General features: G+C 49.9%; 1 protein-coding gene across 1 annotated transcript in view; it reads left to right on the top strand.

The window, feature by feature from the left end:
* CSMD2 (CUB and Sushi multiple domains 2) overlaps nucleotides 1–16,765 on the top strand; it is a 543,202-nt gene that overhangs the window by 124,457 nt on the left and 401,980 nt on the right. The window contains 1 exon segment of the mRNA XM_077769466.1: nucleotides 15,606–15,800. Within this exon segment, the coding sequence (XP_077625592.1) occupies nucleotides 15,606–15,800 (195 nt within the window).

Here is a 16,765-nt window from a genome sequence, read left to right as displayed (position 1 = left end):
CGCCCCGCCCCACTCAGGCGGCACCTCCTGGGGTGTGGGGTGGTGGTGGGGAGAACAAGATAAAACAAAATCCAGCTGAGCTCCTAATTCACATTCCATCTCCGGCAGCTCCTCGATGATAAATAATTCTGGAAGTGGAAATGAGGCGGGAGGGAGGCGGATGCAGATTTGGGCAGTGCGGCTCAGCAGACCTTTCCACTGGGATCTTCCTGTCTGTTTCTCGGGGACAGCCAGTGGGGCAGGGCCACTGGGGGCCCTTTGCTTCTTTTGTCTCGTTCTCTCTCTCTCTCTCTGTTTTTTCTTTTTGTTTGTTATTTTTAATCATGGTGAAATAGACATAACAAAGTCTACCGTCTTAACCAATTGCGTGTATATATTTCGCTAGCATTAAATACATTCCTGATGTGCAACCATGGCTGCCGTCCATCTCCAGAACTTTTTCATCTCCCCAGACAGAGACTGTCATTAAGTCCCACTCCCCTGCCTCCTCCCAGCTCCTGGCAACCACCGTTGTACTTCTGTCCCTAAGGATTTGATGACACCGGGTACCTCCTATAAGTGGAATCACACAGTATTTGTCTTTTTGTGACTGGCTTATTTCAGTCTGGGTAATATCCTCAAGGTTCATCCATAGTGTAGCGTGGCAGAATTTCTTTTCTCTTTAAGGCCGAATGGAATTCTAGTACATGGATAGGCCATATTTTGTTTATCCATTTGTCCGTTGACAGACACTTGTGTCGTATCTACCTTTTGGCCATCCTGAATGATCCAGCTATAAACTTGTCCCCTTCTCCGCTACCCCAGGCGTGACCATGACTGTGTATGAGCAGGTATTCAGGTAGCCGGGTTAAGTCTGTGTCCACCGCCCCTCCCCCCGCCCCCATGCCTGGACTGACACCCTGTGCAGCGCCCCACATACCCCTCACCTTGCCTCACCAGACCTCATCCCAGGCCCTGCAGGTTTCCATGGCAACCTCGTGTCAATCAGCTGTGAAAGGCAATCAAGTGCAGTGGTTTGAGTCCTGGTTGTGTCGCTTACCAGGTTTGTGATGTCAGGCAAGCTATTTCATGGCTGGGGTCTTTTGTTTCTTCACCTGTGGAACCTGAGTCATACTAGTACCTAGTTCACAGCTAAGGGGAAGGGGTTGCAGGAGATGTAACTAGCCTTTGTTCTGTACCAGGCATCATACTAGGTGCTTGGCATGGATTATTCAACGTGGCCCTCACAACTCCCCTAAGGAGTAGTTATCCCCTTAGTTAGTATAGCTCTGTCAAAGTTGCCTGCTTGCTAGATGAGGAACCCGAGTCTCAGAGAGATGAAGGTCTTGGTTGAGGTCCCTCACTAGTATGTGGTGAGGCTGGAGTTCTGAGTACTGGGCTTGCACTCTTGCCTAATGCTTTCTTCTGCCTCCTGTGCATGGCAGGCACCTGGCACAGATCTGGTCCACAGGAAGTACACAGCAAATGAGGACCAGTCTGATAAACTTTGGGATATGGCCATAGCTGCCTTCTGACTTGATGAACCCACTCCGTCTCTCCCAGAAGCAGAGGCAGAGTTGGCTTTAAGAGGCGAGGCCCTTGTGTGGCCTGGACATTCTGATCTTGCATCTGGGCTGACGGATCAGCTCTGCCATGCTGTGCTTTTGCCCAGTGCTTATGGATCCTGTCTTCCTGGGAAGAGGGTCTGTGTGTTTTATCATTTCTCAAAATCTCTGGATATATGCACACGTGTAACACCAGCACACAAGCGGACTGTAGAGATACAGTGTTGATTGTTGTTCACACACACACATACNTGGGAAGAGGGTCTGTGTGTTTTATCATTTCTCAAAATCTCTGGATATATGCACACGTGTAACACCAGCACACAAGCGGACACACACACATACACACATACACACACACACATACACTGTGCTGCAGGACATATAAGGGGGTCAGTGTTGCTGGAACATCAGGTGTGAGAAGCGACAGTGAGGGCTAAGGTTGGAGACGCGTGGGGCCAGCTCTCAGAGAACGTCAAGTGACATTAGAGGGAGTATGACCACCACGTGAGTGACGGGAGCCACCAAAGGGCTTTCGCAGGGAAGCGGTGTGACCCTATTAGCTCTCTAGAGGATGGGTTGGATTGGGGCAAGTCTAAAGACAGAACAGGGAGGAGGGGACTGTCTCCAAGTCCCTGAGAAGAAGGCGAGATGGGGGAGGTGGCTTAGCAGGGTGTGGGGACAGATAGGAGAGAAGAAAGGAGACCCCCTCCAGACTGCCATGGGAGGTTCTGTGAGGGTGGCTGGATGGACCACCCGATCTGGGGCACAGGTGGGTTTGGGGCCAGGGCAGGAGTTCACTTGGTGCAGGTGCAGCTGGAGGCATCTGTGGGACGTCCACGTGGAGAAGGTGGTAAGACTTAGGGCCTGGAGTCTGGAGAAGGGCTGGGCTGGGACTTCGCAGACAGATGGGGAGTCAGCAACACAAGGGACAGCTTGCAAAACAGAAACACACCACGGGGGCTGCGTGCTCCTGGCCACGTGCCAGCTCCTCTACCTGGAATATCCTTCCTTCTCTGCCAAAACCATACCTAATGCCTCTTCCAGGAAACTTCTCCGAGTTATTCCTTCCCGTCATCCCCGAGGCTGTGTGCCACTGGCCGGGGTGGCACAGTGCAGCCAGGGAGATGGGGTGGAGCAGCAGGTTGGGGCGGGGCCCCCGGCCAGTGTCTGTCACCTCCTGGGCCTCTGTGTGGTCTGCATTTCCCTAATTACTTTGGGGCTGGGTAACACAACTCAAATTCTTCTTCTGTTTTTTATTTTTTTAAGTAGGCTTCACACTCAGTGTGGAGCCCAATGTGGGGCTTGAACTTACCACCCTGAGATCAAGACCTGACCTGAGATAAAGAGTCAGATGCTTACCCAACTGAGCCACCCAGGTGTCCCCAGAAACTGTTCTTATTAGGATCTAGGGGAGGCCTCTCAGACCAGCAGCAGACTGGAAGCCGCTGAAGCAGGCCCCCACTTGGCTCCATCAAAGTGGTCTGGGTCCAAGTGATACCACCTGCCTGGCAGAGCTGGGTGTCTCCTGTTCCAGGTCCTGGGGCCCATCTGCTCTCTCCAGCTACCGTTCCAGCGTATTCATTCTTTCATCTCTGGCCTCACCCACACTGCCCTGGCATCCTTTCCCAGGGAGCTCCTGGGACTTATATGTAACCACATCCCAAATTTACTGAGCATTTATTATGTGCCAGACACTGAGATAAGTACTTTGTTTGGATTATCTTACTTAATACTCTTAGCAGCTCTCTGAGCTGGGCGCAGTGGTTACCCCCATTTTATTGGTAAGAAAACTGAGGTGCAGGGAGGTGAAGTAACTTGCTGGGTAAACAGCAAGGTGGGGATTTGAACCTGAGCCCTCTGTGTCCAGGGCCCATTCTCCTGACCAGTGTGCTCTGATAACTGTTATACATTAGCTGCTAGCCTGCAGCTGGAGGGCCGGGTGAACTCAAACCCAGGTCTGTGGGATGCCAGCACCGTTCTCAAAGCCATGATGCTCCATGCCTGCCTGACCCCGACCACCTGGCTGCGCACCTTGTAGCTTGAGGTCAGCGCCAGCGGCTGCTTGTGCCATCTCCACAGCTAGATCTGCACCCCGGCTCACTCCTGCCTCCCAGGCTGTGCCGGTACAAGAGCTTCAACACAGGAGCCAGGCAGGCCCCATGAGCACAGGGGTGGTGACACCAGTCCAGGAGGTGCTCAGCTGGTAGAGGGAGACATCTGTCAGAAAGTGTTATTCACCCGTGAAAGCTTTGCAGAAGTGGATCTTATTTTGTTATTTTTAAGTATATTTATTTTTATGAGAGAGAGACAGCGAGAGAGCGAGCATGAGGGAGGGAGGGGCAGAGAGAGAGGGAGATAGAGAATCCCCAGCAGGCTCAGCACTGTCAACGCAGAGCCTTATGCAGGGCTTGAACTCATGAACCATGAGATCATGACCTGAGCTGAAGTCTAGTGGGACGTTGAATCAACTGACCCCCCAGGCACCCGAGAGCTTTGATACATAAACATAGGTTGTTTATTTTATGTGTGGGAGCATGTGTTGTATCTGTAGTCAGACATGTAAATGCAGGAGCTATGTGCAGGTGCATTCTGGGTTTGTCTGTTTTTATATATGCATGTTTGAATATGAGAGAGAGTGTGTGTGTGTGTGTGTAAAGGAGAGCATTTGAGTGAATGGATTTGTGCATATTGGATGTGAAAGTTCATCAGTATGCCTGCGTTATGTGTAAGAGATCGTGGGGTCCAAGTAAGGAGCTTCTCCAGGGCAGGGACAGTTCTAACTCCTGCAGGGCCTAGATGGGTGGTCTCCACCTGCACAGGCAGCTCCATGAAGCCTTTGGACTTAGGGATCCAGAGATGAGCAAAACTGAACAGACAGGCAAGAGGCAAGGCCTTTCCTATCCCACTGCCCCTGATTCTCCAGCTGCAGAATGTGCACCAGGCACCATTTTCTGCCCTGTGGGGGGCACCTGGGGGCAATGGGGCCTTGAAGCAGACTTCTCAGCTGGAGAGATGGCCCTGTGCCTCCCTGCCCTTCTCCACCTCCGCACTGTCACACAGCAGCTGAGGAAGAAGGTGCAGAAGTCAGGTCGACTGGAGGGACATCCCAGCTCCCCCAGTTGCTAGTCATGTGAATGTGAGCAGGTTACCCTCCGTGAGCTCAGTTTCCAGACCTGTAACATGGGGATCATGCCCACCTCACAGCATTGCTAGAGGATTAAACGAGATAGGGTTGAATGTAAAGTTAGACCACAGAAGTGCTCAGAAAGTTCTGGGCCCAGTGACGGAGAGAGGTGGGCTCACAGACTGCACGTGGGGTCTCAGACGCAGTGTTTCGCTAGTGTCCTAGGGTCACTGTACCCTCTGTCCTCTGCTAAAGGTGTGGGAAATCGGGAGATGACAGTGGTTGGACACCTCCCTTCTCAGTCAAGTTCTTAGAAAGAGGGAAGCCAAGGGGTCCAGAGCCTTTGGAATACTGTGCCTTCTTCCAGTGGGATGCACACTAAAGCATGCCTTGTCTTAAGAAGAGAGGTGGCTGTGGGGAATGCTGGGGGTTCCCAGGCCCTGGACAGGAAGCCACATGTAGGAAAGGGGGGCTCTGGGCTTCCATCAGGATATAGGGGACTGAGACCCAGCCCTGGGGAGGGGGTTGCAAAGCTTAGGAGAGGTTTAAGGGAAAGCAAGGCCAAGTATACAGCCTGGTGGGACAGCCCCAGGAAGGAAGGATGATTCCCACCGTGGGCAGCCTCACCCAGGGTTGCGAGCCCCTGTTACCCTGCCAAGCCAGCCCAGGCCTCCCTGTCTTCAAGCTTCTTTGCCAAGATTGGTTCAGGATTCATGACTTCCTCTCTGTGGCTGGGCAGGGCTGAGGGGCTGGCAAGGCTAGCCCTAGCCAGAAATCTCTGGAAATCCCAGTCCACCGGACCCAGGGTCATTCTGCCCCAGCCAAACAGAAGACATACGCTGCTCTAAAAGGCATCAGATGGAAGAAAAACCCTATGCCTTTACCCTTTTATAACATATGCTATGTTCAACTGGAAGTGATAAGTTTAATGCTTTGATAAGAATTGATCCCACTCCTCAAAGCTACTGACCAATAGAGGCTGGGAAACCTCAGGCCATCCCGGCTTCCAGAAGAACATAGGTTTGGCCCCCCTTGTACCAAAGGGGGATTATGCCTGTAAAAAAAAAAAAATCATGTTAACCTGGAAAGTTCTATATAAGTGTCAACTATCATTGCTCTAGTCGGTTTATGATGGTGATGATTAGTAACGTAAACAAAACAACTCTTCTTATCTTAGACTCTAGCAATTTCCAAAATGTGCTCCATAGAACAATTCAGAAGTTAATAAGTGTTTCTGGGGGAAAACAAAAAAGGGAGAGGAGAGTTTCTGAAGTTACATGCTTGGAGATTCTGTTTAAGTAAGGGTAAACAGGTTTCTCTCCTGAAGAACCTCTTGGATAAACTTATGACAATTGGTTTGTTCTAGACGATGGAGTTTCTGCAGTTTTTTTACAGAATTATTTGACCCACTGAATGCTTTTCTCATGAAATTTATTTGTCGGTGTTGTATGAGACATACTTTGGGAAACATTTCTCGGCTCCATTCCGCAGTTAATCAAATTTAGCCCCAAAGTGCATATTTAGCTGGTCTAAGTGTAGCACTGACCGTGTTTTGCAGCATTTCCCCACTGATTCTCCATGCATCGCTCTATCCAGACAAGTCTCAGAGTCCCTGTGCTTGGGTGCGGGTGGGGCAGGGAGGGCTGAGGGGGGAGCGGCGTGGCTTGGGGCCACAGAGGTCAACAGAGGCTGATCATGGAGGGCCTTGTGCCAGCCTAAAGCTGCTCTTTGGAGGGGCTGAGGCTTGCCACCGGCTCTTGAAGCAGAAGGACGTATTGGTGTGTAGTAACACAGGCTGGAGCTTCCCTTGGGGAGTTCCCGGGGGAAGAAGTGGGCAGTGTAGGCCACCATTCCCCTGTAATCCTGCCGCACCTCAAAATTATGCAACCCCCACCCAGGAGGCCCTGAACTTCCCCATCCACAGCCTCTCTTTTTGTTCAGTGTTGCGTTCTCTAAAGGCTACCTCTCTCCTTTGTTCCAGAGAGATCCCTGGTGCCTTAAGAAGCTGAAGTCACTGATGTGGAGGTGACTCCCCCTCTGGGGCAGGGTTGCCAAAACTGGCAAATTAAAATACAGGGTGCCCAATCAAATTTGAATCTCAAATAACAAATACTTTTTAGTATAAGTATATCCCAACTGTTGCTTGGGATATACTTATGCTAACAAAACTATTTGTTTCTCTGAAATTCAGATTTAACTGGGCATGCTTCGTTTTCACCTGCGACTGTATTCTGGGGTGTAGGATGTAGCCTTTTCAGTACTGCTTCTAAGGCATGTCAGGTAAAAGTGAGGAGGCCCTGGGGTCCTGTGGTTACAAAGTGCCAAGGAGAATTCCACACTGACTGCCCCTCTGTGGCCTCTGCTGGTGGGAGAGTGGATGCCTGAACAGCCCCAGCTCAGCAGGGGGCCAACAAGGGTTTGATCGGGTGTGGGTCAGGCACGCTGTGGGTCTGGCAGCAAGAGGAACTGTGTAGGGGCCCAGAGCACCGGCTCCATGCTGGGAAAGCAGCCTTGAAGCTGGTGAGATCAAGGTTACCACCTGATGAAGGACACAGCACTGTGGTCAAATGGCTCGAGTTTCAACCCCAGCCCGATCCCAACCAGCAGTGTGACACTGGGTGGCAGTTAGCCCCTGTTCCTCATCCCCCAGCCCTCAGAAGCGGACAACCATGCTTCCTCTGTCAGGGGAAGATGAAATAGAAGAGCCCAGATAAAGTGCTGAGCAGAGGAGTGCCCAGCTCATGTTAAACATCTGAACGGTGACCATTATTATCATTACAATTAGCTGTGTGCCTCTTTGGCTCTCTAAATTTAGCTCTTTTTCCTAGAGTGGGGTTCATGAATGCCAACCTAAAGAGTAGCGTGAAGACTGGGGCACCTGGGTGGCTCAGTCGGTTGAGTGCCTGACTTCGGCTCGGGTCATAATCTCACAGTTTGTGGGTTCAAGCCCCACATGGGCTCTCTGCTGTGAGTGCAGAGCCCACTTTGGATCCTCTGTCCACCACCCTTTTCCTTCCCGCTCATTGTCTCTCTCTCTCAAAACTAAACAAACATTAAAAAAAAAGAGTAGCATGAAGACTAAGATACATTTGATTTTAATGGGAAAGAGTAGAGACTGAACATAGGCAAGCCCTTCCCTGTAGCCAGCACAGTGCCACCTATTTCCAGGGCCAAACTGAAGGGGGAAGGGAAACGTGACTTTGGTCTCAGTCCTCAGGGGCTTACTGCCTGTGTTTGCCCTCCCCACTTCCTACTGGTCATCTCTGTCTAGGGCTCTCACCTGCTTGGTTCACTGTCCTCCCAGCCCCTTCCTGTCTTTGATGCCTAGGGGGAAAAAGTCGTACCCCTGAGCTAAGGGCATAACTGAATAAACACCAGTTCAGGACTGCCCAGCTATGGTTCGTGGGCTGGCTGCCTGTTTTCTAAGTAAAGTTTTATTGGCACACGTGTTGTCTGTGGATGCTTTTGCACCACAGTGGGAGAGCTGAATCATTGAGACAGATCCCATAAGGCAGGGCCAAAAATATTTGCTAGCTGGTCCTCCACAGAAAATAGTTTGCCAACCCTGCACTAGTTTAATGCTTTATATATATATATATGCTAATATATAATGCATATTCTTATATTTATATGATATACATTATATATATGTACACATATAAAATTCATTCAACACATTCCAATTAGGCACCCTCTTCCTGCCAGGCATTAAGTCAAACACTGGATAAATAAAGAAGTCATTCCTGCCCCTCGGGGGAGTCCAGAGATGAAACAGACACCTAAACAAACAATTACAAGCAGGCCTAGCTCCTGCTTGGAAACCAGGGCGTTGTAAATGAATGGATGAATGAGTTGCAATGTTGTATGACAAGTGGAGGAATTGAGGTGCAACTAAAATTCCAACATAATTCTGTAAGTGGGATCCCAAATCCCCAATCGTGTAAAATGTGGGACGCGAGATCACAAAATGCTGAGATGATGGGGTGAGGGGGGAGGGTCTCTATAGTTGATGGGCTGGGAGTTCCAGGATTCTGGGAGCCAAATGCCAGTGGTGTTATGCTTGGATTTACTTTCTATCACAAACGTGTTCTCCTGGGATTTTAGTTTCTCCAAGACACGAAGGGTATCAAGGAGGGCTTCCCAGAGAAAGTGATATTTAATGTGGCTTTGAAGGATGAGTAGGAATTTTCCAGATGGAAAATTTGAGAGAAAAGCAAAATGTGTTTCGGGTGCCTGTGGTTTAGAATAGCAATAGTGGAGGGGATAAGATTGGGGGACCAGGAGATAAAGCAGAAGCTGTCAGCAAGGGTCCCATCATGGACGGACAGGGCTGCATGAGGCCAAGCTTTGATTTATCCTGACAGCAATGGGAACGCGGTCAGAGTTTTCTTTTTCTTTATATTAATTTTTCGAATCATTATTTATTCTTGTATTCATCAAGCAAAAGACCAGAGGGCCTGCATTTGCCATACCTTGGTGGTAGGGAAGCACTTTGGGCACGTGTGCCCCTCGTGGGGTGTGAACAAGGCAGGGCCATGGTGAATTTGCTGTTCTGGAGTGCTCGCTCCAGCACTGGTGGGGCCAGTGCATTGGAGGGGCAACAGCAGAGGCGAGGAGATCAGAGTGGGGTGCAGAAGTCCGGGGCAGGGATGATGAGGAACACAAAGGAGAGGGAAGGCTAGGGCAGGTCTGATTTATGGAGCACAGTGAAGTCTGGGAGAGAGGCCAGCTTGCTGCCCCCCAGAAGTCAAAGTCCAGCCACAAGAAAAGCCCTGGAGACTGAACAGTTCACAGCTCAGAGAGATAAACCCAACGGCGTTAATGGAATAGCCGACATGAAAAGGTCACCATGAGTGGTTGTCAATCTCAGTTCCACTTTGCAGTCGCCTAGATGAGAGCAGCTCTACCTCTGATTCAGTAGGCTGGGGACAGGCATCAGCATCTTTATGAAACCTCCCATGTGCCCCTGATGCTGAAGGTGGCAAAACTACAAACAAGAGCCAAGAGAACATGCTCACAGTGGAGAGCTTACACCCGGCACCGGTCAGGGAAGGGCCTGACGGAACAGCACCCTGTGAACTGGGGGGTGGCATACCCCGTCCGAGGCCCTGGCACCCTTGCCTTTGTTTGATTGACAGGCAGCAGGGAATAGACAGGACCAGGCTCTGGTTGACGCCTCAAGACATCTCCAAGGAGAAGGACTGTGAATCCCCTATGAGGATATCTCAGGATACACCAGTCACTGTGGACTCTATGGAGCGGTTGGTGCAAGCATAGCCTAGTGCAGATGCAAAGGGCTCACCCGCCAGGCATTGCTGTGGAAACCCAGCCTTCCCCTGCAGTGAGCCATGTGGCCTCGAGTAGATGCCAGGCTCTCAGGCGATCATGCTCATCTCTACAAGGGATAATAATCGCATCTCTCTCAATGGGTTGCTGGAAGGATTAAGTAAGATCATTAAGTCATTCTAGAAGCTTTTACCAAAGTATTATTATACATGAGGTACAGTGTTCTAGGAATTGGGACACAGAAGTGAACAAAAGAGATTAAAAACTGTCTTTATGGACCTTACATAGTAGCAGGGTGAGACAAAGAATATTAAATGTATCAAATATGTAAAATCTCAGATGGGAGGAGATGAAGTGGAGACAGCAAGTGTACAGAATTCTCTGAGCATAGAAATATAGACAAAGCACATGGCACTGAGGACAGCACATAGTAAGTGTGCAATAAACTATGTTTACAAGGCCAAACAGCTAAAAGTAAGAGAGTTATAAATAATAACGAAGATCAGGGGCACCTGGGTGGCTCAGTTGGTTAAGCGTCTGACTTCGGCTCAGGTCGTGATCTCACGGTGTGTGAGTTCGAGCCCTGCATCAGGCTCTATACTGACAGCTCAGAGCCTGGAGCCTGCTTTAGATTCTGTGTCTCCCTCTCTCTCTGCCCCTCCCCTACTTGTGCTCTGTCTCTCAGAAATAAACATTAAAAAATGTAAAAAAAAAAAAATAACTAAGATCATGTGTGATGCAGAAGTAGGTACTCAGAAGACAATGGTTTTTATTCCTCTCTCCTCTGACTATGCCCACTAGCCCTCAGTCACATCCATGTGTTTGCATGCAAACACACACACACACACACACACACACACACACAGAGGAAACGCCATCTCCTCTTTCCATGTTGAGGGTTGTGGGAAATGGAATCCTTCTCTCTGAATCCTTTTTTCCCAGCCATCCTGCCACTTAGTATCAACCGTATGGCCATGGAGATGAAACAAGTGACTTGATGGAAGATAAGAAATCAAAACATATGGAGGGTGCTTGTCCAGAGAGCATAAATGACTCTTCATTATAATATGGGAACTAAAGTCTCAAATTAAAAATAAAAGAAGGTACAGTGTAGCTTTTGCTGCACTCCAACCACAGAGGAGATTCATTGTCATACAATCACTGAGAATATTATGTTGATTGGCAAGAGCCAGGCTTTGTAGAAGGGACAGAATTCCCCGCAGCTAATCTACAATGGAATTGTTCAATGTCAGGCACAGCTTTAATAATATTGTCCTGGGCTGCGCTGGATGTAAATATCCCACTCTTCATTTTGTAAGCAATCAAAGGGAAGTTTTATAGATAGGAGAGCATGAATAGCTATAATGTCTGTGCCAAAAAACACATGGACAAAATCAAAAAATCAAAGAATGCCTCACCTCGAAGGCTTGCTTTGTGGCTTATCTCCGATCTCCTCTGTCTGTCCAGGAGGTTGCGCATCAGATACATTACAGAAGCCCACACTTTAAATGCTGCCCTTGGCATGATTAAAAAATACAAGGTTAGTAAATCAGACTGGAGGAAAAAAAACAGACTATTAAATCTGGACAGTCAGGTAATCACCCTTCATCTGTAGCACCTACAATGATGGAGGGAGGAAGGGCACTCTGGTTGATTAAGCACCCACTATGTGGTGGGCACTTTGTCAGAAGTAGTATCACAGTCCATTTACGAGTGCTGAACAACGGAGCCAAAAAGACGGAGATTCACAACCTAGCTCTGCCATTTTCTAGCTGTGTGGCCTGGAGGAAGTTACTTAAACTCTCTGTGCCTCAATTTTTTCATCTATAAAATGAGGATAATAGGTATCCCACTGAATTGTTTTGAGGACTAAGTAAAATACATTTGTAGCCCAGGGCCTGAAACATACCAGGAACTCAATAGTGGGTCTTATAAATCTGATTTTACTTATTGTGCACACAGCCCTGCTCTAGGTTGAATTGTGTCCCCCAAAAGATCTATTGAAGTCCTAAAACACCCAGTAGCTGTGAATTTGACCTTATTTGGAAATAGGGTCTTTGCAGATGATGAAGTTAAATGAGCTCCTTAGGGTGTGTCTCAATCCCATCCAATATATTGGTGTCCTTATAAAGAGGTGAAATTTGGACATAGAGAAACAATACCAAGTGAAGATGGGGGATGGGAGTGAAACATCTTTAGGCCAACGAGTACCAAAGACTGCCTGAAGACCAAAAGAAGCTAGGAAGAGTCAAGAAAAATTCCCCATACAAGTTCTTCCCACAGAAGGATGTGGCCCTGCCAACACTTTGATTTTGGGCTTTGAAACCTGCATATTGTCAGACAATAAGAATCTTTTTTTTTTTTTTTGAAGCCACCCAGCTTGTGGTACATTGTTATAGCCCCAGAAAACTAATACAATACCCTCCCATGGGAAGAAAAAGTATCCGTATTTTCAGATGAAGAATTGAAGGCCAGAGGTGACAATTACGGCTGGAGATCTCATGGGCTAGAGGTGGTTCAGCTGAGATTGGAATCCACACCTCTCTGAGCCCAACATCTGCCCTCCCGCCTCCTTCACCGTGTGGCCTCTCAGGAGCGGAGCTCAAGATAAAAAAGGAGGTGGTGTTGGGAATGAACCCCCATTCATCACACCCAAGTCTTGGTGGAGGTGCCAGGTCAGAGTGGTCTGATTACGAACAGCTCATTAAGTAAAGAGCAGTGAGTGTTTGAGAGTGACTTTTTAAAAAGAATCGACTTTTATTTATGGTGACGTTCCAGTCATTAATTTCGAAGGAAGAAAGCCCAAAGCAGAAGCAGGTTCATTAAAAATTTGACATTAGTAATTTAATTAAATTGGGTCTTTGCGTCTCGTTGCGGAAAATGAAACGTTAGTTCTACACCAGTTCTCAGCCCATTTCCCCTGGTTGGCTCCCTCCCCACACCTTAGCTTGCTTTCTTCTCCAAATGTTTACCTGGCCCGCCCCTCCAACCCCCGACACTCACAGACACACACACATCACAGTCACTGCCTCCGCTGCTGCAAGCCAGCGCCAGCTCATCGGAGAGGTGGCCCGCGGCGCAAAGTCACAGGAAAAGCTGAGGAGGCCCGCGGTGCGGGGCCACTGGAAACCTCGAGGTAGCCAGCTGCGTGGGATCATGGGAAATGCCAAGGAAGCCTGCGGCGTGGGATCATGGGAAATGCCGAGGAAGCCAGTAGCGTGGAATCATGGGAAGTGCTGAGGTAGCGAGCAGAGTGGGATAACGGGAAACACTGAGGTAGCCCGTGGTGCGCGGTCACGGGAAACGCCAAGGAAGCCAGTAGCTTGGAATCATGGGAAATGCCGAGGTAGCCAGCGGCGTAGGATCATGGGAAAAGCGAAGGAGGCCAGCAGCAGGATGATGGGAAATGCCAAGGAATCCAGTAGTGTGGCATCATGGGAACACCAAGGAAGCCAGCAGCATGAGATCATGGGAAATGCTGAGCTGGGCTGGTGGACAGGTTGATGGGGGTAATAACCCTTTCACTTGGTAGAGATAGGGAATGGACATGGAGAGCTCTTCAGTCAAGATAACTCACAAAAACATCAGCCTCCTGAGGGCAGGGACCCGCTTTGTCTAGTTCACTGCTATATTCCCAGCACAGGAGGCCTGCAATAAGTTTTTGTTGCATGAAGGAATTATTACACGGATGAGTAACTCCTCCAAACAACCAATTAGTGAACATATAGTTATGTTCCTACAAGTGCCAGAGTATTGTGTTAGGCTCCCAGGGGACACCCTGCCCTCCTAGCCTGTGGCCTGATGGAATATTGCATCTGCCATTTTCAGAGTACCTACTGTGTGCTGGGCACTGTGTCAGCCATGCCTCATCTATTATTTGTAATGCCCTCAGCCACTCGATAATTACTGTTCTCCTTTCTCAGGTGAGGAAGCCAAGACATAGAGACGTCACATGACTCAAGGCCACACAGTAAGACAGACAGTGCCTGGTTGTAGACCCAGGTCATGGTGATTCCAAGTCAGCCATTTCTCTCTACACTATGCTTTCTCCTCCTGGAAGGGGAGGATAAGAAGAGAGAGGGACAGATTTCTTTCGGAGGGTTATAACATCAGTGCTGGTAGAGAGGGTCCTGGAAGACAACAATGTGGTCAGGAAGAGGGTACAGCAAGGGCCTGGGAAGCTGTTTAGAATCCAGACTCGCCACCTCCACTTCATCTTTACTCCTCATCCTCGCTACCCTGCCCTCTTGTTTCAGGCTGCCTGAGCTCCTAGGTTATCTCTGGCCTCAGGGCATTTATACATATTTCCTCTTCCTGGAACACTCTTTGACCTAGTTAATTCTTACTCATCTCTCAAGATCCAGCATAGGTGTCACCTCTTCCAGGGAGCCATCTCTGACTGCCCCAGGCTGGATTTGGTTTCCTGCCTGGTCCCTTTCCTATCATAACATTTGAGATACCTTGAATTATGCACACCTCCCATTGAGTGTGGACTGGGCACTCAGACTCACATGTGGCACACTCACTGTGTGCCTGGCTCTGTCCTAAGCACTTTCCAAATCTTAGCTCATTTAATTCTCATAAATACCCCATGAGGGAGGAAGGTGCCATTGTGGTCCTTGTCTTGCAAGTGAGGAGACTGAGGCACAGGGGGTTAAGAGACTTGCTCGGGAGCCCACAGGTAGCAAGCCATCAGGCCAGGATGTGAACCCAAGTTCTTGAATCTATATTCCTCACCGCCCTGCTCCACAGCCTCTCAGTGATGCCTCAGTAAATCATCGCTGGTGATGGACACGTACTTGGATGGCCCTCTAGATGTGGCTGTGAGCCGCTGTCCTTGCCCTGTGGGGACATCCTGGGTTGGTAGGAGGTGTGACCTTCAGGGCACAGGCAGTTCCAACTCTGGGGAGAAAGGCAGAGGGCTGGGGGAGCTGGGTCAGGTTGAACAAGCGACTCGGGCAGAGGAGTCGCACCCAGCCTCCCCGCTCAGACTGGCAGGTCATGATGCTCTTGCACCCTTAGCGGTATCCTCTGGGTAATGAGACTACACACACAGCTGGCCGTGATTGCTTAGGGACCGGTCGCACGCTGTACATCGTCTTCTCCAGCTCCCCGTCTCCCCCTTTAAATGGCTCAGCCAGATCAGAGCTCTGGTTCCCGCCTTCCCACTCCACTGCCTGTTCCAGCGTTAATGACCCCTTCGACTCTCCCAAACCTGCTGGGCCAAAGTACCCCTCTGGCGGCCAGGGCAGACGCACATGAAAGAAAGGACACTGGGTTTAATGAGCACCTAGTCCATGCCATGCTCTGCGTCCGTTCCCTAGTGGTGAGGAGTGTGGAGTCTGAAATCAGGGCAAGCAAACCCAAGAGATTAAAGTGGTTTCCCTGGGGCATCTCGAGTGATGGGACAAACGTAATCCACAGCCATGGCTGTGCAGGGGAAGAGGTGGGAAACCTGGATGGCTGGTTACCAGTGTGGCTCCTCCTTAATGCATGACCACGGATGGTATGGAGGGACTGGGCAGCCTTGAGAGGGCCGGCCCGTCTGCAGGAGAAATGAGAGGGCCGGCCCGCCTGGGCGGGTGCTGCGTGGATGCAGGTGTCGGGGCTCGAGCTCAGCTCACAGGCTGCATGTCTCCCTCTCACAGTTCTCCCCAGCCACACGTGTGGGAACCCCGGGCGGCTGCCCAACGGCGTCCAGCAGGGCTCCACCTTCAACCTCGGGGACAAGGTCCGCTACAGCTGCAACCCCGGCTTCTTCCTGGAGGGCCACGCCGTGCTCACCTGTCACGCTGGCTCTGAGAACAGTGCCACGTGGGACTTCCCCCTGCCCTCCTGCAGAGGTAGGTGACCCAGGAGGGTCTGGGAGGTGGGCAGTGACTGGAGGGGAGGAGGGGACTTCCAGTGGGACCTGATCTTCAGTGGGGAAGTTACTATGCACTCCAGCAAGGCCTGGGGTCCCCGCTATGGGGAGCACATGTCTGGGGGCCACCGAAGGTCCCCAGGGTCCCCAGCTATTCTAGAGTCTTCTCAGCCTCACTTGGTCTTCTAGCCCTCAGGTGTTCACTCCCTCAATCCCCTTCCCTACATCAACAAACTTACCGTTAGCCAGTCTGCTCTCCTGTCTAGAAGAAACATCTTTTGTTTTCCGTTACAGAGTCTGTCCTGTGCATGGATCTCCCTCAGCTGCTTTTGTTCCTACCGACCCCACCCTGGCAATTATTCTTTTCTCTCTCCCTGTTTAACGGAGTCTTCTCAGCCTCCAGATATGCTCAAAACCTCTTTACCCCAACAGCCTCCCAAAACCCCATTACCTCCCTTTGGTGCTATATCAGCTTCAGCCTCCCAGCTACGGTGGCCCAACTTACCCTGGTTTCCCTGGGATTTCCCTATTTTTAGCTCTGGAAGTCCCACATCCTGGAAGTGCCCTAAGTCCCGGGCAAACCAGGACAGTGGTCACCCTCTTCCCAGCCTATTTTTTTAAAATTATTTTTTAGCATGTATTTATTTTTGAGGTGCAGAGAAAGAGTGTAAGAGCGGAAGGGGCAGAAAGAGAGAGGGAGACACAGAATCTGAAGCAGGCTCCAGGCTCTGAGCTGTCAGCACAGAGCCCGACATGGGGCCCCAGCCCACGAACGGTGAGATCCTGACCTGAGCCAAAGTCAGATGCTTAACCGACTGAGCCATCCAGATGCACCTTCCCAGCCTATTTCTTATTGCCCCTTCACCCCATAATAACTGAATTTATTTCCAGAGTAATTTCCCATTCTTGTAATATGATGACAAAAATAACATATGATCATTTCAA

This window comes from Crocuta crocuta, unplaced genomic scaffold (genome assembly GCF_008692635.1).
Source record: "Crocuta crocuta isolate KB4526 unplaced genomic scaffold, BGI_CrCroc_1.0 scaffold351, whole genome shotgun sequence".
Taxonomy (NCBI): Eukaryota; Metazoa; Chordata; class Mammalia; order Carnivora; family Hyaenidae; genus Crocuta; species Crocuta crocuta.
This window is presented reverse-complemented; position numbering and strand designations above follow the sequence as displayed.